The following is a 21,608-nucleotide window of genomic DNA, read 5'->3' as shown; positions in this document are numbered from 1 at the left end:
CTTCCCAAGATGGTCGCGCCTGCCCAGAGCCGCTTCCCAAGATGGTCGCCGCCTGCCCAGAGCCGCTTCCCAAGATGGTCGCCGCCTGCCCAGAGCCGCTTCCCAAGATGGTCGCCGCCTGCCCAGAGCCGCTTCCCAAGATGGCCGCCTGCCCAGAGCCGCTTCCCAAGATGGTCGCCGCCTGCCCAGAGCCGCTTCCCAAGATGGTCGCCGCCTGCCCAGAGCCGCTTCCCAAGATGGTCGCCGCCTGCCCAGAGCCGCTTCCCAAGATGGTCGCCGCCTGCCCAGAGCCGCTTCCCAAGATGGTCGCCGCCTGCCCAGAGCCGCTTCCCAAGATGGTCGCCGCCTGCCCAGAGCCGCTTCCCAAGATGGTCGCCGCCTGCCCAGAGCCGCTTCCCAAGATGGTCGCCGCCTGCCCAGAGCCGCTTCCCAAGATGGTCGCCGCCTGCCCAGAGCCGCTTTCCAACATGGCCGCCTGCCCTGCGCCGCTTTCCAACATGGCCGCCTGCCGTGCAAAGCCTCCAGTGCCCGTGCCTCGTGCCAAGCCTCCAGTGCCCGTGCCTCGTGCCAAGCCTCCAGTGCCCGCGCCTGCGTGCCAAGCCTCCAGTGCCCGCGCCTCGTGCTGCTTTCCAGTGCCCGCGCCGCGTGCCAAGCCTCCAGTGCCCGCGTCTGCGTGCCAAGCCTCCAGTGCCCGGCGTCTCGTGCCAAGCCTCCAGTGCCCGCGTCTCGTGCCAAGCCTCCAGTGCCCGCGTCGTGCCAAGCCTCCAGTGCCCGCGCCTCGTGCCAAGCCTCCAGTGCCCGCGCCTCGTGCCAAGCCTCCAGTGCCCGCGCCTCGTGCCAAGCCTCCAGTGCCCGCGCCTCGTGCGCCCCGTCCAGTGCCCGCGCCTGCGTCGCCCGTCCAGTGCCCGCGCCTGCGTCGCCCGTCCCAGTGCCCGCGCCTGCGTCGCCGTCCAGTGCCCGGCGCCTCGTGCGCCCGTCCAGTGCCCGCGCCTGCGCTGCGCCCGTGCCAGTGCCAGCGCCTCGTGCGCCCCGTCAGTGCCCGCGCCTGCGTCGCCCGTCCACCCTCCCACCCTTACCACACACCGTCGGCGATGGATCCCAGCAGCCCTGCACTCATCCTCTGCCCTCCACCTGGAGCTCGCCACGGGTCTGCCAGTCTCCATTGCCGCCGTGGGTGAAGGATCCTCGCTTCATCGTCCCCGCCTCCGAGCCCCCGGACTCCAGCTCGGCTTGTGACCCATCGGCTTCCCTTAGGCTCCTAGCTCCCTCCTCTCCACCGTGCTCCGTCAATCCACCAGCTTCACCAGGCTCCATCGTCTCTCGGCTCGCCCTGGTCGGTCGTCGACCATCCGTCGCCTCAGGATTCCTCTCCTCCAGCTTCGCCTCGTCCCTCCGTCCCTCCGGCTCTGTCAGGCTCCTCCCTTCCCCCGGCTCTACCTCAGTCCTCTGTCGCTCTGGCTCCGCCGCGTCCTTCTCGTCCCCCGTCTCCGCATCAGTCGCCAAAGCCTGCGGTGTCGCCTGGGACCTCCAGCGCCTCTGCATCACCCTGGCTCTTCTGCTCTCCGCCTTCGCCTCAGTCTCCTCGACCACCTGCTCCACCGCCGTCGGTCGGCTCCATGGGGTTGATGACCGTTCCCTCTCTATGGCTCCTCCCTCCGTCGGCTCCACCACTGACCATCATGGCTGGGCTCGGTATCGCCTCCCGCTCCTTACTCCTCCCGTCTTCTCCCTGGCTCCTCCCACCGTCTCTTCCTCCCTGGTCTCAGCTTGCTGACTCCCTCCCGGAACCCCCTCCCAAGCTCCCAGTTATGTTTTGTTTTGTTTGTTTTGTGGAGCGCCAGGAGTCGCTCCTAGGAGGGGGGCTATGTCACCAAGCCAGCAGAGGGAGCTCTTACCTCTGGGTGATCTGCGATCACTCCCTCTGCTGCTACTTCCTGTCAGAGGACTATAAATACTGCAGCAAGCCACTCAACTGCAGGTTGCATTGTTTCGCCTGTTTCGTTGTTAGATCGCCCGTGGATTATTGTCTCTGGTTTTGACCCTGCCTGTCTTCTGATTCCGTGATTGTTTGCTGCCTGACCTGACCACCGCCTGTCTCTGGATTTTGCTATTGTCTTGCCTCCTATATATCTGTTAGCCCTGTTCGACGCCTGCCTGTTATGACCATGCCTTCGTTTAATAAAAGCCTGCACATGGATCCGCACGCCTCAGACCCTTCATACGTGACAGTAATAATGTCCATCTATTTTTAATTTCCACATATTTTTAAGCTCAATATTAACTGCCAAATATTGTGACTACTTGTAGTGACTATTTGCATGCTGAGGTAGCTAAACAGAAATAGTATTTGAATGTGGTCTTAAAAAACAGAATTAATGCAATCTCAGAATCCAGAGCAAAACTCAAAATTGTGAGGAAAAATAGAAAATTTTGAGTTTTTATCTCATATTTTTTCATTTTATTCTCAATGCGAGAAAAAAAAATCAAATGAAAATTTTGAGATAAAATTGCCATTACCAATTTTTATCTCCCGATTGAGTGCTCTTGTTATCAGTTATCTTCATAAATCCTAGACACACACACACGCTGCATCTTATCTGAGGAGGTCAACCTCCATGCATGGCTTCAGAGCAGCTGTGGGTGCAGGGCAGAAGAGGAAAGTCCATGACAAAGGAACAGTAGGTTTTACTGTCTGGCCGACCTCCAGCGCTCATTACCGGGCTACGTTGCATACCAATAACCAAGAAACCTTTTGTCTGTCCGAGCAGGTCTGCGGGAAACAAGAAGAGAGTTTTAAGGCCGGATCGCTCGCGCGCGTGTGTGTGTGTGTGTGTTTGCAAGAGTGAGCCGAGCTCATTCAGGAGTCATAGAGTTAAAAATAACTTTATTGCGGATCATGTTTTGGAAGGAGGGATCTACTTCCCAGGCTGGGACAGCCTGCCATGCAGGGGCAGCACAGGCAGAGTGTGTGTGCATGCGTTTGTGCATGTGCGTGTGTGTTTTTGTAGCAGCGGCTGGAGCGCCTTGACTTCACACACAAACGCGCTCTTTTCCGGGCCTGTCCTGATGGTGTCTGTCCTGTCTTGTGCTCCAGATGAGCTGCTGGATGTAACCCGGCTCCATGAGTGCTATGAATGACTCCCTGGATGAGACGCGCAGCCTCGGGGAGAAAGCGGCCATATTTCGGGGAGCGAAAGGCAGCGGGAACGTCGTCGGCTCGGCCTTCATCCCGTTGCGCTCGCCCTTGCAGCCGCCCAACGCTGCGGTCTCCTCTCTCTTCAAGGGAAACAGGTAGGACACGCTTTCTTTTACAACTCGTCTCTGCGCATGCAAACGGCCACCGCGTTACAAACAACCATCCGGCTCCCTACATCGATACCGTACCTCGTTTCTCGGCGGTTAATCGTTAACGCGTCCGATCGGACAAGCAGCCTTTGTGCTCTCCGCAACGTCTGCGTGAAAACGGCGTAGACTTTGTACCTGTAAACAGACGAGTTGAGCCCAACCAAACTGGAATCGAATCGAGCACCTGTTACTTTCCAGCTCCGGGGAGGAATCGCGAGTCTCTCTGCGCTGGGACTTTGTCACGTCTTCCACGTGTTTGTGATACGGTAGCTGTGAGATCATGACGGCACGGCTCGAATGCGGCCCTCGAAGGAGGTGTTTATTTGTGCCGTAACCAACAAACAAATGAGCTCACTCGTACGTAGACGCACAAACAAGGGAATTAAACGCACCCCGCTGCGTTCTGGCTTCCTTAGATCAGGCTGACCGTATTTTCATACGGAGATATGCTTGTCGCCTTTTTTATTGACATGAATAGGCTGAAGCATTTCACTGACAGCTTTCACCGTAGCTCCCCGGTTGGTCGATTACATTAAAACATTTTGAGTAATGCAAGGTTTCTGAAACGTTATATTTAATTATGCAGATGAGGCATTATTTTATTCAATTATTATTCGAATGCAGGTTCGAAATTATTACGCCGAATTGTTTCACAGCGCACAATAATTCATAGTTTACTTGAGATGGAGGTATTCCGAACGGACCCGTCTGTAAAAAAAGTGAAGAATAAAAGCACATTTTGATGCATGTATGACTTCAGACACATTTTGAGAATCTGCCTTTATAGATATGCGTTTTAAAATATGCATTCAAATAAGTAGTGCAAAGAAAACAAACAAATAAAAACAACAACAGAAAAGGTAATGCAATATTGTCTTTCTAGCTGTCTGAAACAGCACTGAAATAGCAAAACTGACCATTGCTTGAAAAAACTATTTATTTGTTGTGCCTGCGGTATTTTTTTTAAATAACAAAAAGATGCAGTTAAAGGAAGAGTATGAAAGCTCATGCTTTACTCTATCTCACGCCGTTCCAAACTGCATGACTGAATTTTTTTCTTCTGTGGTAAACAAGAGAAAAGCGCGTGTTTCTGTTCATGTAATTCAAGTCAGTGTTGTTCGGAACTCACTGTTCTTTAAAATCTCGTTCTAAAGGAAAGTCAGGCATGTTTGGAATGATGTGAGTTATTGATGAAAAAAAAATCATTTTTGGGGAAGGGTGTACTGTGCCTTTAAATCTAATGTGTTACAGTGCTCTTTGCTGGACAAGTCCGTTTAAACGGGACATTTTTACAATTTCTGGTTTACCTGGTCACCCCGTCAGCCTCAAATACTGTACACAGCTCATATACATTAAATACCTGCTGGAGAAGATGTTTCACTCTTTTTTTTCTATTTATATCTCTTTCTGTGCGTCCGTATGTTTTATTAAACGCTGCGCTAATGCTGCACTCCAGCTTAATTGCTATGGTGATTCTCTTTGAAGTTATTTTTGAATGTTTATCGATTTCGTATACATGAAAAATTGTTAATGCATTTGAAAAAAAAAAGTTCAAAACTGTGTTCACTAAGGCTGCATTTATTTGATCAAAGATACTGTAGTTAAAGTTAAAAAGAACGGAAAATTGTTTGCAATAACATACATGTCTTTACTGTCAATTTAATGCACGCTTGTTTAATAGTTTCATTCTTTCAAAAAGAAAATCGTACCAAAATACATGCACGTTAGATTTAGGGAAATATAAGATCTCTCTCAGTCTCTCTCTCTCTCTCTCTCTTTCTCTTCAATCTTCTCAAGTATCCATTCCTCCTTTTAGTTGGGTGTGCCAGCTGAGAAACAGCAAAACACACACAGACAAGCCAAATGAGTTTGCAGCCCCATGCAAGTTATTCTTTATACACATTGCATTATGTCCATGATGCCAAAATGGAAAAAAAAGGACACTATAAATCTGCAGTGCATTGAAAAGAATTATAACAACGATGTGCAAATTGAATTCAGTGTATGTAAGAGGTAGTACAATAATTACAAAAATGTTGCGTATGAAGACTTTATAATTAAAATAGCTTTGTTTCCGCATCACGCTGCTGAAAACTATTATCTCGGTTTGCAAAACGGAAACAATCCGACGTTTGTCAATGCTCCTACAGGCAAGCAACGCGAGTGAAATATGACCTGCGCACGTTTTCTGTTTTTCGTGAGATTCACTCATCAACAGAACTCTCTAAACAGATTATAAATAAGCACATGATCGCACAACATCAGACCGCCGGCCCTCCGGGGATCGTTCAGGTACTGCCGATGAAGTCATCTCTGGCTGAAGACCGGCTGTTGCCTGGGAGACAGAACTTCAGTCATCCGGTCTGTCATCATATGACATCAACCGCTGCCTCACACAGCTGCTGTCTGCTGCGCTGAGAATGCAGAACGTCTGCTTTACCAAATGTCATTCGCGTCTCACATACATGATAAGTGCTATTTTGATGGTGCTAGTCGTCCCTGAGGAGGCAAATTCGAGTTTTGCAGACGTACTGTACTTTGTGATCTCAACCAAGGTTATTATCACTAATTAAAACTAAAACCATAAAAACATTTCATTACATGACATAAACATGAAAAGTAACTATATATATATATATATATATATATATATATATATATATATATATATGTGTGTGTGTGTGTGTGTGTTTGTGTGTTTTGTATACTGTATATATATATATATATATATATATATATATATATATATATATATATACTTAGATATTTTATTTCAGCTAGTTTGTCATTTGTCAGTTGAAGCAGGGTTATCATGATAAAATGTACAATAAAAACAATATATTTGAAAAAATATTTAAATATATAACATTATATAACATAAATAGAAAAACTATTTTCTAATTGAAATAAATATTAACTGGCATGAAATAAAATATCACAACCTTCAAAAGAAGGCAAGGCAACATTCCTTATTCTAATTTAGTTTTACTTGATTTAATAAAATAACAAACTAAAACTGTAATCATTTTAATGCAAACAGTATACATTTATAAACTACTACTAAAACCACAAACATACGGTAAAAATGCTCAAACTAACTAAAATCAAAATGAAGACAGAGAATATAAAATAAATTCAAGCTATTCGTAAATATAATAGTAGTATCTTAAAGATACATCGAAAGTATTAAAATAACAAAACTAAATAGTATAAAATAATAGAAGACTTTAATAAAACATTATAGACATATACATAATATATTAATAAATTTGAATAAATAACATTAACAAAACATTAACAATCACTGAGGTACATTAATGATATTAAAGTAAATGCATAATTAGCTTCAGTAGTTGGTAGAAACAATAACTACACCTATGACACAATTAAAACTTTTTTTTTTTTTTTGAAGATTCTTAATAAAATGCTTTTATGGCTCAGACGATTGGTTCTAAAAACTATCCTCCAGTCCTTAAACTCTCTGGACAGCTCTACAGTCACTGATTTTTCTCTCCTTTAGGAAAAGTAGAGAGGTGGACGAAACACAAATGGGACATGTCCCGAATCCCTTCCCAGAGTTGCTGCCGTCCACTGTCTCTCTAGTGTCTGAGTGTCTGTTACCCTGGACCAAAAACAGTGCGACTCAGGTAAGGCACGATGAACTCGATCCACTGCTGTCTGCAGCCTGCATAGGGAACATTATAGGACTGGTTTCTGTTGGGAGAATATGACGTTTCTTAGAAGATGCTCCAACAGCTTTTGCGTCTGTAATATCTTAAAAGGCTGCCTACGTAGGCATCTCGGCTTTGGAGCAAAATCATATGGAAGCATATGGTTTTGTATGAGTGCATCGATTGGTTAAGCGGCTAGTTGGTTGACTGATTGATTGTCCCTGGTCTTGTTCTCGTTGGGTTAAAAAAAAAAATCAAGAAGCCGAAACAAACTTTCATCACTTTCTCAATTCATTGCTCCAACGCCTTAGTTTCATTCCCATTCTCCAGTGCGAATGCTTAGATGGAGGTAATATTTCAGTTTAAGTCCACTAGTAAAAATACAGCATACGAACAGATGCAGACTGATAAACAGGCAGAATATGTAAACCTCCCCAGAGCGCTAGTGACGTGCGCTGGAACACGGAGATGTTGAACCAGTTTAGCTGGAATGGAAATGAACTGGGACTGGGAATGAAATCGCTGTGTCAGCTTTCTGAATCTGTCCATTTTTGGAAGTAGTTTCTAATCCAGTACGAAAATAAGGGAAAAGCTTGGCAAAGGGCAATGTAGACATTTTTAACAGCACTTCTACTTAGAGACGGAATGTGCTTGATGTACATTGACAGATTTGATCTGTTAGCTTGACAAAAATAACTGGATGATAATAATAATTGGATGGGTGGATGGAAGGATGAATGAATGAATGTATAAAGTGACGGATGGATGGATGGATGAGAGGATGAATCAATGGGTGCATGCACTGTTGGATAGGTGGACGGATGAATGGACAAATGCATGAATAAATGGATGGATGGATAAATGAATGAATGAATGAAAGGATTAATGGACAGATGGATCTGTGCCAAATCTGGTTTATGCAACTTAAAAGATCTAATATGAGTTATGTTTAGACTTTGCTATTTTTTGTTTTAATGGTGAACAATTAACCAATTAATATTTTTGTAATATTTTCTTTTTGCCTCTTGTTTTATGAACACTACAAATGCGTACACACTACTCTTTTCAGTTGTTATTTTTGCCCACTATATAGTAGGGAAGAATTCGGATGCAACCTTAAAGTTAGCGAGTTTGATTCATTTTAGTGAATCAAAACGTTTCAGATTGTAAAAGTCATATTTAAACATCGTTCTTGGTGTTTCGTAAAAAAACAGCGAGTATTTAATTTCTTGCTTTAATCATTATGAATCCAAATAAAGCTGTTTGGTTGAAATGAAAGTTGCTAAAAAAATGTGTAAAGGTTGAGATATCTCTAATATTTTATAAGTTGTTATAACGTCTTCTTTCTATTTTAGCAATAACAGTGAAGAGCTTTTTTTTTTTGCATGAGATTATTTTAGTGCATTGTGTAAAACGAAAGCTGAGAGCCATATATGAGATGCATCCTCACAGAGAGTTTGCTCCAGAACTTATATGGCCAATGCAATCTGCTTACATTGCTGATTTGGGAAAACCAAGACCCCTGTGGATCTTATTATATGACAAATATATGTTATGAACGGCCATCCGGAACAGCTTTGACCTGCAGCAAAATCTGCAAATTACAGCATATTGAAATGTGCCGTCATAATGTGGCTTTGCAGTTTGCCATTATGGGGGCCTTCATTATATTTGAGGCTGGCAGTAATGATCCTCTCGTATTATATCTGAGGCTAGCAATTACGGCCGCAGTATATGAGCGAAATGGAGGGAAACCAGAGGGGGGATGGGGTGGAAGTGTCACGAAAACTTTTTGCTGTGCTAGTTTCTACAGTTTGCCGAGGATAGAAGATGACCCAGACTGTGTCTGCCGTAAAAAAAGATGATCCAGGGCTGGGCGGCGGCGTTAATTACCGCCAGATTTTGCTCGTGAGCGCGTCAGAAAGGCTTTCTCACTCCACAGGCTGAAATTACAGACCGTCAATGGTGGAGTGGGCCAGTATTTGGTAACATTAGTTTGTCTGTGGTCAAATTTGCCAATTTAGCAAAGCCTTAGATCAAAACACTGTTCATTTTATTTATTTATTTGAATGTAATAAATTTATAATTCGTATTAAATGATATATAATAAATATATTTATTTTTGTATTATTTATTGATGTGTTTTATGTTATTTATTCATATGAATATAATTTATGCATAATTAATATTCAATTACAGAACTGAATATAAAATACATTTCTATATATTTATATATAGAAATATATATAATTCTCTCTAATATTGGCACCCTTGGGAAATTTGAGAATCTGAGAAAAGGTGACTGTGAAAATAAATCTGCATTGTTTATCCTTTTGACAAAATTGTGGTAAAACAGCTGAAAATGGGGAGAAAACCTTCTCCTCTTTAGTTTATCTCACTCATTTTCTATAGTGTACAGGTAATAGGACTGGGACAGCCATGGCGAAAGCTTCTTTTTGTGCTCAGTGAGCCGTTTTTGTGTTGATTTTGATGTTTGGTTTGGATTATTGTCCCAATGAAAGACCCAACCATGGCCCATTATAAGATTTCTAACAGTGTCTGTCACTTATTGATTTTTGTATCTGTTGGTATTTGATAGAATCCAGAATGCCGCGTGTCTAAACGACATGTCCTAGACCTCCAACAGAAATATAGGCCCTCGCCATCACAAATACAGTATATTTGCTTCTACACATGGGGTCATTTTTAACCATGTGTTCGCCAAACCCATCTTGAGTGTTTGCCGCTAAAACTGACTGAATATGCTGGAGTTTGTTTTTAGATGAGCAAGGAGAATTTTTCTTGAAACCCTCCCAAACAACATGTGGTGATGTCGGTTTTTAAAGGTTTTCTGACCCTAATAATCTTTTCTGCAATTCTCCAGCTGTGCTCCTTGGAGAGTCTTTATTGATTCAAACTCTCCTACTGATATGCATTAGGACGATACACACACACACACACACATCCTCTTCCAGACAGTTTCGTAACGTTTTGTTTGGAAATTCTTAACTATTGCCCTGATGGTGGAAATGGTCATTTTCACTGCTCTAGCTCCTTTCTTAAAGCCACTTCACTCATTTGTGATGATCAATTATCTTTTGCTGCGCATGAGAAATACAATCTTAGTTTTTTTCTCATTGTAATAGATGATTAAGGGAATTTAGGCTATGTTTTCCCTCCTATTTATATTTCTGTCAAACAGGAAGCCAGGGCTGGATAATGTTACGTTCGTAATCACCATGGAGTGCTCAATTTTGCGAATAAGAATGGGAATATACTTTATATTTTACTCATAAGAACTTCTAGGGGTGCCAGTAATTGTGGCCAACGTGTATTGGAGAAAAACATTTATTTCACAATGAGATTTTCTCCCCATTTTCAATTGAATTACTTTAATGATAGGTTAGAATTTAGTGAATTTTTTTGAATGAAAGATCAAAAGGATAAACAGTGTAGATGTATTTTATTTAAATTATATGTATATAATTGAAAATATAATTCGGTATTGTGCAATTCAGATAGATATTGCAGATTATAAGGATGTGTTTTGCTCCCTGGAACCTTGTCTAAAGAGCTCGATTGTGCCGAACTCTTCTTTTTGGGGAGTGAAGCGTCCTCTTAAGACACAATCCAGGTCTTGTTACCTGATTCTTTCTTATACACTCCTCGTGCTGCACTTCACTGCATCAGCCGCCGATTGCAATTCTCCAACGCCTGGCCTGTCATTGTTTGCGTGCGCTGATGGGATTATGGGGGATTCGCTTTTGTTTTGGATGATTTAGGGGAGCAGGGAATACTTAAGCTTCAGCTGTGACAGCGAAACGCCTCTTCGGTGACCTCCTGAGCTCTTGTCGGTGTAATTGACCCTTTGCTAAGCACCGCCTTTAAAATCTGACTGAGCTATCGTGCCTCGGCAACTGTTGCCTTATGTTCTTTTATTACTTGTATTTATTCATCTTTTTTAAAATGCAAGTCTTTAATGAATTAACTCTAATGAAATTAATAAATCTATCATATTTCATGCGTGCATCTAATTGTATACTTTTTTAATACGTAAAAGTATAATTGTACGATTACGCAACTCATGTTTCACTTTTTGCAGTGAAATCTTTACTGATTAAATAAACATAAGAGTAACTTGTACATGGTTAGTGATATATTTAATTTTGTAATTATCAATATTTCTATCAGTATGCTTTCATCTCTCAATCATTGCATGATATGTTTTGATCGTAAAACTAATCATAAATATATTTTCTTATTCAGTAGATATTATCTGGGAATAAAGAGTGGTGACTTATGTAAGTATCTGTTGTATACTGCTATAAGCATCTCACTGATTTACATTACTAGCATCAGTATCATGAGCTTCATATTTCCACTATATATAAGCTGTAAACGTATCAGATATAATACTCAGAATATATCATAATGCAATGTTGAGAAGTTCCTGCTGGGATGATTATTCGGTTTTTATTTAGAGAATATATATTTGTGTACTGTGTTTAATTATTATGCATGTATAAATACACACACAGTATATATTTTGAAAATATTTACATGTGTTTAATTGCACGTACTTATATTCATACAATTTATATTATATAGAAACAGGGTGCACTTTATATTGATAGTCCACTTTAAACATTCTACTAACTATATGAGCAACTTTGTAACTACATGTCAACTAATTCTCATTCATTTATAACTGCTAACTCTCAGAGTAGACTGGTAGAAGTATAAGTTGACGTATGCAATGTTTCTGATAGTCAGTGTGTATAGTATTAGAAGTAATAAAGCATATAGTCTGCCAATACTCTAACGACTACTAGTTGTAAAAGTTACTTACATGTATTATGTAAACAAAAACTTTATTCACTTGACAGCACTATATCAAATGTTTTGCAGTGTCAAAAGGATAATACCCAAGCACATTTGACGGAACTCATTCCTTTGCTGCGTTTTGTCTTAGCAATAGTAAATGTAGGGGCGGAGCTTAGCGAAGGGTCAATTTCTGCACAGGTCTGCGTCCCGGGGCGCTTTGATTGGCAGGTCTTTTTGAGACGTCGCTCCAAGCGGGACAAAAGGAGAATGTTAGTGCGCACAGCTGTTTGTCTGACAGCGTGTCTGAGTCACACGGTCAGCATGCAGAAAGAAATGACATCATCGCCCTGCCCTGCCCCCAGCCCAGATGAATAGACGTGGAGAGCTTGAGTAAAGTGTTGCATCATTGTGCCGGCTGCCCCTTCACCCCACAACGCTAATGACTCCTCTTGTCTGTGTTGAAGTATTGGTTTTTGGATTTGGAGACATTGAAAGTAATTGTGAGAGATTTTCTTTCTTTCCTTTGTTGCCTGTGAAGCGTCAGTCATGTGTGCGATTTCATGGTTATTTGGCATTATTCGGAATGATCGTTTGAATCAGTTCTCAGAACTCTGATTCAATGATTTGACGTCACGCTTTTGGAATGTTTATGGAAGTCTTACAGAACACGGCGTTTTCAAAATACGGAATATCACCTATTGTGTTTGTGTAGTCAAACACAAAAACTTAAATCTTTTATTTCATGCATGAAACATCTTGAATCAAACTGGCTACCATAGGCCCTGTGTAAACATTCAAATCTCTTCAGAGGTTCTTTTTTTATCACTAACTGTGAAGAGACATTTTTTGTAAACTCAGCTCCTGATGCTAATGAAAGACCCTTCAAACGAATATGCCCATATGAAAAAAACTAATTAAAGTGTTTAATATCTCATGATATATATATGATATCTCGTCAAAACAGTATCTGAGGATCTGTCAGACAACACATTGAATCGTCAATTTGAGAACATGTTTTTTACACATTCAATGTCACTTCCAAATGATCATTTTGGTCAATCTCTGTCTTCTTTTATTCCTCCAAAGGGATTTTAGACAAAAGACAAAGTTGATGCATCACACAGTATCATATAGGCCACCTTATATTTGGTAGAGATTCGGAATATAATTTTGATAAGGCAAAAACATTCCACTTTGTATTTGTGACTGTCACTGGCATCAAGAGGGCAGCATTATACCGATATCAAACCCTGAAGGCCTTTGCTTCAAAACACACGGTTTGTTGCCACTCTGCAAGAAAAGCATCTCATCGTGCTGATGTAAAACGAGCCTCATCCCATGCTTTTTATATTACCAGCTGAGCCCAGAGGCCCTGGCCATTGGCACGGCTTTGTTTTACGTGGTCTTTAAAAGCTATTTTAGTCGTGAGAAAGCACTTCTGTGCTTGCAGTGTCATGGTACATTTACATGACAAAGGCTCACAGAGTTAGAAGTGCTGTTTCAGAGCCCTCTGGGTCTGTCAGCCTCCCTAACCTCTCCCAGACACCAGCCCTGATCCGTTTTCACACTTGAGTAGATCCATATGCGCTGAAACTGTTTTTATACCTGCAAAAGAATGAGAGGGATCTGATAGGTCTTGCACTGCATGACGGTTTTCTGTTTCACACAACACAAGAGAGTTTGTGAATAGAAAACCATATACTTAAAGCAAAGTTTTTTTTTGGCATTTACTCGCCCTTTATGTATGCTTTTCTATTCAGCATTACATTCCTTGTGTTGTTTCAACCCATGTATTGTTTACTTGTCTCTGCAAAACACTAAATGAAAGCAAGGAGCTCAGAAAATCACATTACTACCAGTCTTTGGCTCCTTCTAAGTTTGACAATAACACTTTAATAAATTGTTAACTGGAGATTCGCTCTCCCACAAATCACTGAATCGGTGAGTTGTTAACAAGAGATTTGCTCTGACCAGATCACTGAATCATTGAATCATTGAATCAGTGAGTTGTTAACCAGAGATTCCCTCTCACCAAACCACTGAATCAGTGAGTTGTCAACTGGAGATTTGCTCTGACCAGATCACTGAATCAGTGAGTTGTTAACTTGAGATTCGCTCTCACCAAACTATTGAATAAGTGAGTAATTAACCGGAGAGTCACTCTCACCAGATTATTGGATGTTAACAGGAGATTTGCTCTTACCAGATCAGTCAGAGAGTTGTTAACCGGAGATTCGCTCTCACCAAACCACTGAATCAGTGAGTTGTCAACTGGAGATTTGCTCTGACCAGTTCACTGAATCATTGAATCAGTGAGTTGTTAACCAGAGATTCCCTCTCACCAAATCACTGAATCAGTGAGTTGTCAACTGGAGAGTCATTCTCACCAGATTATTGGATGTTAACAGGAGATTTGCTCTTACCAGATCAGTCAGAGATATGTTAATTGGAGATTCGCTCTCACCAAACCACTGAATCAGTGAGTTGTCAACTGGAGATTTGCTCTGACCAGTTCACTGAATCATTGAATCAGTGAGTTGTTAACCAGAGATTCGCTCTCACCAAACCACTGAATCAGTGAGTTGTCAACTGGAGATTTGCTCTGACCAGTTCACTGAATCACTGAATCAGTGAGTTGTTAACCGGAGATTCGCTCTCACCAAACCACTGAATCAGTGAGTTGATAACTGGAGATTTGCTCTGACCAGATTACTGAATCAGTGAGTTGTTAACCGAGATTCGCTCTCACCAAACCACTGAATCAGTGAGTTGATAACTGGAGATTTGCTCTGACCAGATCACTGAATCAGTGAGTTGTTAACTTGAGATTCGCTCTCACCAAACCATTGAATCAGTGAGTTGTTCACCTGAAATTCCCTCCCACCAAACCACTGAATCAGCAAGTTGTTAAGATTCATCAGCTCACTGAATCAGAGATTTTAACTGGAGAATTGCTCTCACCAGATAATTGAGAGAGTTGTCAGAGAATTGTTAACTGCTGCAGTTGAATTTGCAAATTAATCATTCAGTGCATTCAGGTCATTATTTAATTTTAGTTAAAGTTTTAATAATTTGGTGTGTGCGTTTTTATTTTATCTGGGGTTTATTATTGTGTTTATTCCCTTTTATTTGCATTTTTATTTCAGTTATACATGTAATTATTTAAATGCATTAAGTTAAACTGACTAAAAATGAATGACATGTGTTGCCTTGGCAGCCAGCTAAAAACAAAATATATAATATTTTAATATTATATATATTTTTAGCTGGCTGCCAAGGCAACACATGATTTAAACTCAACATTTAATTTAAATGAACGTGAAGGAGTGCAAATGACAGCAAAATTTTGCACATGTTTTTCTCTGTGGCATAAATTTGTAGGATTGTCTTTCAGATAAATAATTCCACACGCATCACAGAGCGCAGACAATTTGTCCATCATGAGGTCTTATCTCAGCGTCTCGTCTCTCATCTCTCTTATCACTATAATAGTTAAGAAGGCACTCTGGCGCATATCTTCTTATAGCGATTATGTAAGCCTGAACCGCTGCTGAGCAAATTACAGCTTCATTCAGCACAACCCAACACTGCCCATTACAGTTCAAGGACCGCTGGGTTACTCGCTTCCCCCCGACACTGACTTGGAACATGCTGCTATATTTCAAGGCAACGGACAAGGTATTATTAGCCATAAATGCTATCGCTCCCTCGTTCTCTGCACCACCGCTTGGCCTTGCTGTATTTGCTGAGTCGGCTAAATTTATCTTCCCAAGATTTGCGAATTCCCAGCTCTCCTTTCATGCGCTTTAAACGCAAACAGACGGTGATGTGTCTTCCTGGCCGGGCGTGTTCCAGTTCACCGTACTTCCCCTTTTCTCACGTCGCACATCTAGGAGAGGAACGTTCGCATGTAAATGAGACATTTTGCTCCAGCTTGAAGAAAACTACATCCGCAGTTTAATTACACATAGTGAGACTCATTCATGACCGACTGAGAAAACATCTGTGTAAAACATTCATTGATTTTACGAACAGTTTACACAAAACGTTTGTTAATTTTATATAACACTACATTTTTTCAACGAATGCAATACGCGCGTTAAATTGATTAAAAGTCATAATAAATGTTTCTAGAGCGGCATATCAGCATAATAGAATGATTTCTGAAGGATCATGGGATACAGTAAGGTTGCTGGAAATTCAACTTCGCATCACAGAGGTAAATAAAATTATAAAATATATTCAAATACAAACAGTTATTTGAAAATGGAAATATATTTTGCAATATTACCGATTTGAATGTATTTGCGATTAAATAAATGCAGCCTTTAGGGGAGCATAAGGTTTATTAGTTAAAATTAGTAAACTACATTAGTTAACATAAACTAAGAACGAAATACTTCAACAGCCTGTATTAATCTTAGTTAATGTTCATTTCAGCGTTTATTAATGCATTATTAAAATCACAAGTTGTGTTTGTCAGCATTAGTTAATGCACAGTGAACTAACATGAACAAACAATGAACGACTGTATTTTTATTAAATAAAGATTAAGAAAGAATATATGTGTAATAAAAGTAGTCTTCGTTGTTTATGTTAATTAATACACTAATGTCAGCAAATGACACTTTATGGTAAGCATACAGTATATATGAAAGGTTTATTTACACAGTTATGGTATTTGCTAATTAACTATTGAATTATTTTTGATTTGGAATAAAATATAATCTGATTAATGCAACCTTGGGATCAAACTACAACTAATGAACTGTATTACTTACCCAAGAGTTTTATTTATTTATTTATTTTGATAATAAATGAGCCTATTTAGGGACCAACTGATGCAAGAAGAACTAAATGAGCTTTGCGGACCACAATCAATGGTTTTCCCTCGTACGTGGTACTCCACAGCAACTCTAGCCATCTTTAAGAAGAGAAAACAAGATCCGTGAAAAGAAGAGAAAAAAGGCACGTCTAGAGAGTTTGTGGACTGAGAGACACATGGCCTGCAGACGTGCTGCTGTTGGCTGTAGACTCATGACTCATAGAGTATGTCTGCTGCAGAGGGGCTATCTGTGTCCCGCTCCGTGTCCTGCTCTATACGTGTCTGAAGCAGTGTTACATGAGCCCAACTCCAACCAGAACAAGGCCTTCAGAATCTCAGCTGGAATCTGCCCCACATTCACATTGATATCAGTGGGGTTACTGCGAAAGCTTTTTCAGATAGGCGCTGTAGTCCTTAGTAAAAAAATGTATTAACTTATAGTGTAATGCTGCAAAATTAATGTTGTAATTGTATAGTGTATTGTAATATAATATTTAAATATGTCCGAAATCCTTGATATTACCTCTACAGTAATATTAATGATAGTGTCTAAAAAAATTATTTCTTTATATAATAGTGTAGACTACCGTTCAAAAGGTTATAATTTTTTATTGTTATCGAAAGAAGGCTCATATGCTTGTCAAGGCTGTGTTTATTTAAAAAAAAAAAAAAAAAAAAAGTTTTTACTGTAAAAACAGAAATATTGATATTCAAAATATTCAAAATTACTATTTTAATATAGTTTAGCAAGATTGATCAGCAAGAAGAAACATGATCTTTCAGATTATCTTTCAATTATTTAGATATGCTGATTTGCTTAATATTATGCTTAATATTATATATATATTATATATATTATATATATATATATATATAAATTTTGCTCATGAGCATTCATATTGCTTGTAGATGTTACTAAACTTAAAGTGAACCTGTGGCAAGTTCAATTGCACATGTCTTAATAAAATGTCTAACAGCTGATAATGCATATCAGAGCAAAAACCAAACATTAAGGTGAATAGAAACTGCCTGAAGAACTGCCAAGCCACGCATCTGCGGAAGAGATAAAAAAGAATCTGCTTTACTGAAGGATCAAAGAAGCACGTAGTCTTCGCAAACCTTAATTGAAGAAGTTTGAAACAACCAGGACTCTTCCTTGTTCTAGCCTCCTGGCCAAAATGCGCAACTGATGGAGAAGGGTTTTGGTTAGAGGGGTGACCACGAAGCTGATGGTCACTCTAGTAGAGCTTCATGATCATGTGTGGAGATAGAAGGACAAACATCACTGCGACACTTCATCAATTTGGGCTTTAAATTGAGCAGTGCGGTAAGACTCGATCCCTCCTCAGTTAAGACACGTGAAAACACACGTGGAATTTGCAAAAAAGCACCTAAAGGACCTAAAAGACGCAAGATTCTGTTCTGATTAACTTCGATTCTAAGCGTCATGTTTGAAGGAAACCAGCTTTGCTCATGATCTGCGGAGCACTATCCCAAAAGTAAAGTGCGCTGGTGTCAGCCTCATGCTGCGCCCGTTTTCAGAGACTCATCAGAGTAGAAGGGACGCTCAGTGCAGCAAAATATAACGATAGCTTTAAAAGAAACCCCGTCCAGAGAATTCAGAAATTCAGTCTGGGAAGTAGGTTCACCTTCCAACAGGACAATGCACCTAAGCACACAGCAAGAGCGGCTTATAGACAACTCTGCGAATGTCCTTGAGTGGCCCAGACGCGCAACCTAGGATTGAACCCAATCAAATATTTTTGCATCTGCTCCCATCCAGAGCTCGAGAGGTGAAGAGGAGGAGAAAGAGCGGGACATAACTTGACAAATTGCTGATGAGCAAAGCTTGTCACGTCAAACAAAAAAGACCTGAGACTGTAAAAATGCCACAGCTAAATATTATAGTTTTTTTTATTTTTAATACATTTACAAAGATATTAAAAGCCCGCATGCGTTTGTGGCGCGCGGGGTGTAGACTAATGTGAAAATAAAGTAATTAAAAGCCGTTTAACATAAGACAGCGACATAACAAAATGTAAAAAAATAAAATAAAAGGGTATGAATACTTTACGCAAGGCATGTAGATATATGCCCGATAAATGCAAAAAGATAAACAAATACATTTATTTATTTCGAAACTCTCTGTGTATATCATCAGCTGCAGCACACTGCTCTGTTGTTTGGCTCTCTGGGACGGTCAAGGCCGCTGCGTCTGAGCAGGTCAGTGTTTTGAGAATCGAAGAGACTCTGTTATCAGTTGCTTCACTCATTTCAATTATTATTTTTTTTTTTTTCTCCATTTCTTTGATAAGTCGTAGCGCCTGCCTGTCTGCGCTACCACTGCCCACTGCTGATAAAGACCACGAGCCTCTCGCTCTCTCGGGTCACTTTGGACGAGAGGACGAAGGAATTCTGCTCCGATCTTAACAGCACGCGGAGCTTGTGTGGACACGAACAGAATCTGACTGCAGATTGGGCTTGATAAGTGAGAGTGGGATTAGAGGAACTGTGTGTGTGTGTGTGTCGGGGGGATGGTGTGAGAATACGTGTGTTTATTTGGGTATAGGGGTGTGTGTGTGTGTGTGTGTGTGTGTGTGTGTGTGTGTGTGTATGGGGGATGGTGCGAGATTACATCACTGCTTCTCAAATGGTTTTGCTTCAGTAGTCAGATTTCACATCGACACAGTGGGCTACTAGAGCAAAAATATTTTATATCACCGCAAAATGCATCGGCCTGATAACATGCATTAACGTGACATAAATAGCATAAATAGCAGCAGAAGTTTTTATTCAACTAATTGCTATGTTGATAATCGGTCTGTTTTTGTTTCGTTTTTTTATTCAAAAAAGCACGTTATTCCGCGTCCCTTTATTAGAAAAGAGGTGCTGAGGAAATTAATGCTGTTAGGATGAGCCTTTTTGCAAAACGGAAATACTCTGAGCTTCAAACGTTTAGAGATCATTTTAAAAATAAGTTACACACTGGTGAAATCTCCTCTGAAGCGCATTAAACAGCAGAAATAATCCATCAAAGCACCTGTCACTTCAGCCCACATGAAACTGTTACGCTTATGAGCTTGTTTGAAGAGCGGTATTTCTTTTCCTGTTACTCTGTATTCTTCAGTTTAAAAAAAAAAAACCAAAATCTCGTTATATAATATTTTATACAAATGCAGCACATTTTTCTGTACTACTGTAAAATCGTATTATTAATGGAGGGTTTCTAAACAATAATGAAATGCGTTGTTGACTATTTGTTCTTGCCATCTTTCAAACGCATTGTGATCGCCACAAACCATGTTTATGTTCACTGCAAGTGAACCCGTATAACCATAATCTGGATTTTTGTTGTTGTTTTCCTATAGTTTTGTACACGGTATTTGAGCATGAGGGCATGTCACATAACCCTCTGCTGAGTTTGTGTATGTGTCACAAACAAGAGACACGAGAGGCACTTTATACTTCTTTATTCACAAGTATTTATATATGTTATATTTTTTTATTTGTATTATGTATTTGTATTATGAATATATATATATATATATATATTCATAATATATATATATATATATATATATATATATATATATATATATATATTCATTATATATATATATATATATATATATATATATATATATATATATTCATTATATATATATATATGAAAAGAAATATTATCCCTGTTTGTACACTTTTTTTTTTTTTTTATTAAAAGATATGTGATCCATATTTGTATTCATATTTCTTTCATTTCTTTTCTTTAAAAAGATATGTTGTCCCTGCGCTCATATTTATTTAATTTATTTATTTTTACTGTTTTTGTATATGGGCCACTTTTAAACAAAAACTTCTGCGCGCGTTTAATTTCCTTTTTGGCGAAACAGTGTAAAATGATAACATCGCGTGGCTGTTTTGCTCATCCGTTTCGGCCAGGCCGTCGATATCAGCCACGAGTCACGAAGCGCAGGCCACACGGACGCTCCGGTTTTCCAGCGCGCTTCGCTCTCGCGCGCTCGTGTAATCGGAGACTCTTCTGAAACACCTCCCTCTCTCCTTCTCCAGCAGTGAGCTTTGGGTTCTTGTCAGCAATCTGTTTCCTTCACAATGAGTTCCTTTCCGCCTACAGAGCTCTCGCCGCGTTACGGTCAGATCTCAGATGCCGTGCAGAACTTCGTGTGAGACTGGAAGTCAGCGCCTGACAGCTTCACTATCAATACACGAATCTCTGACAAATCAGACCTTCCTGCCCTGGAAAGTTGAAGTGATTTCTGCGCTTATATGCGCCTGTATTAGTTTCCCCTGATGACCTTTGGCTCACCTCAATTTGTGTGTTGCAAGAAAACTGACTGATCATGAGCTTTTCGGAGGTTGGATTAAAGCAAAAGACAGACGTCTTTTTTTTATCCTAGTGAAACCTCCATATTATTTAAACCTTTAATTCAGTCTAATTCATCCACAGATGGTGTTTTATATAGCCCTTCTCATTCTTTAAACCTTTCATTCGGGTAGAGAGGAAAGGTGAGTTATTTCATTACTGAAAGGAATGTGTAAAATGGATTTTGTCATTTTTTTTTTTTTACTCTCGTGTTGTTCTGAACCTGTATGATGCTTTTCAGTAGGCTTAAAGAGTTATTTTCATATAGTGACAGACTGTTCATATTGTCTGTCAAGGTCTGAAAGGCAGCAAAAAGCATCATAAAAATACAGCGGTGCACGAGGAACAGATCAAATTTAATACGGTGCAGATTATACGTTATTAATATCAAAAATTACCAAACGTTGACGCGAGATCAAATGGCACAGAATATGGTTGAAAAGCTGAAAAGAACAGATGAATTTAAGTGAATAATGAGCAGTGCAAATGTATTCTTTCAAATGAGCTTACATTTTCTAATACCTATTTATTTAGTTTATTTTATTTAGTTATTGATTTACCA

At 40.3% G+C, this 21,608-nt stretch overlaps 1 protein-coding gene across 1 annotated transcript; it reads left to right on the top strand.

The window, feature by feature from the left end:
- The first annotated feature begins 3,121 nt into the window (after positions 1–3,121).
- Positions 3,122–19,230, top strand: grb14 (growth factor receptor-bound protein 14). The gene is made up of 4 exons (XM_043248342.1): positions 3,122–3,291; positions 6,866–6,992; positions 18,827–18,888; positions 18,981–19,230. The coding sequence occupies exons 1-4, from the start codon at positions 3,122–3,124 to the stop codon at positions 19,093–19,095; spliced, it is 474 nt and encodes a 157-aa protein (XP_043104277.1). The 3' UTR covers positions 19,096–19,230.
- Positions 19,231–21,608: the final 2,378 nt, after the last annotated feature.

The sequence above is a fragment of the Puntigrus tetrazona genome, chromosome 9 (genome assembly GCF_018831695.1).
Source record: "Puntigrus tetrazona isolate hp1 chromosome 9, ASM1883169v1, whole genome shotgun sequence".
In the NCBI taxonomy this organism is placed as follows: Eukaryota; Metazoa; Chordata; class Actinopteri; order Cypriniformes; family Cyprinidae; genus Puntigrus; species Puntigrus tetrazona.
The sequence above is the reverse complement of the archived record's forward strand: the minus strand, read 5'-3'. Positions and strand labels throughout refer to the sequence as shown.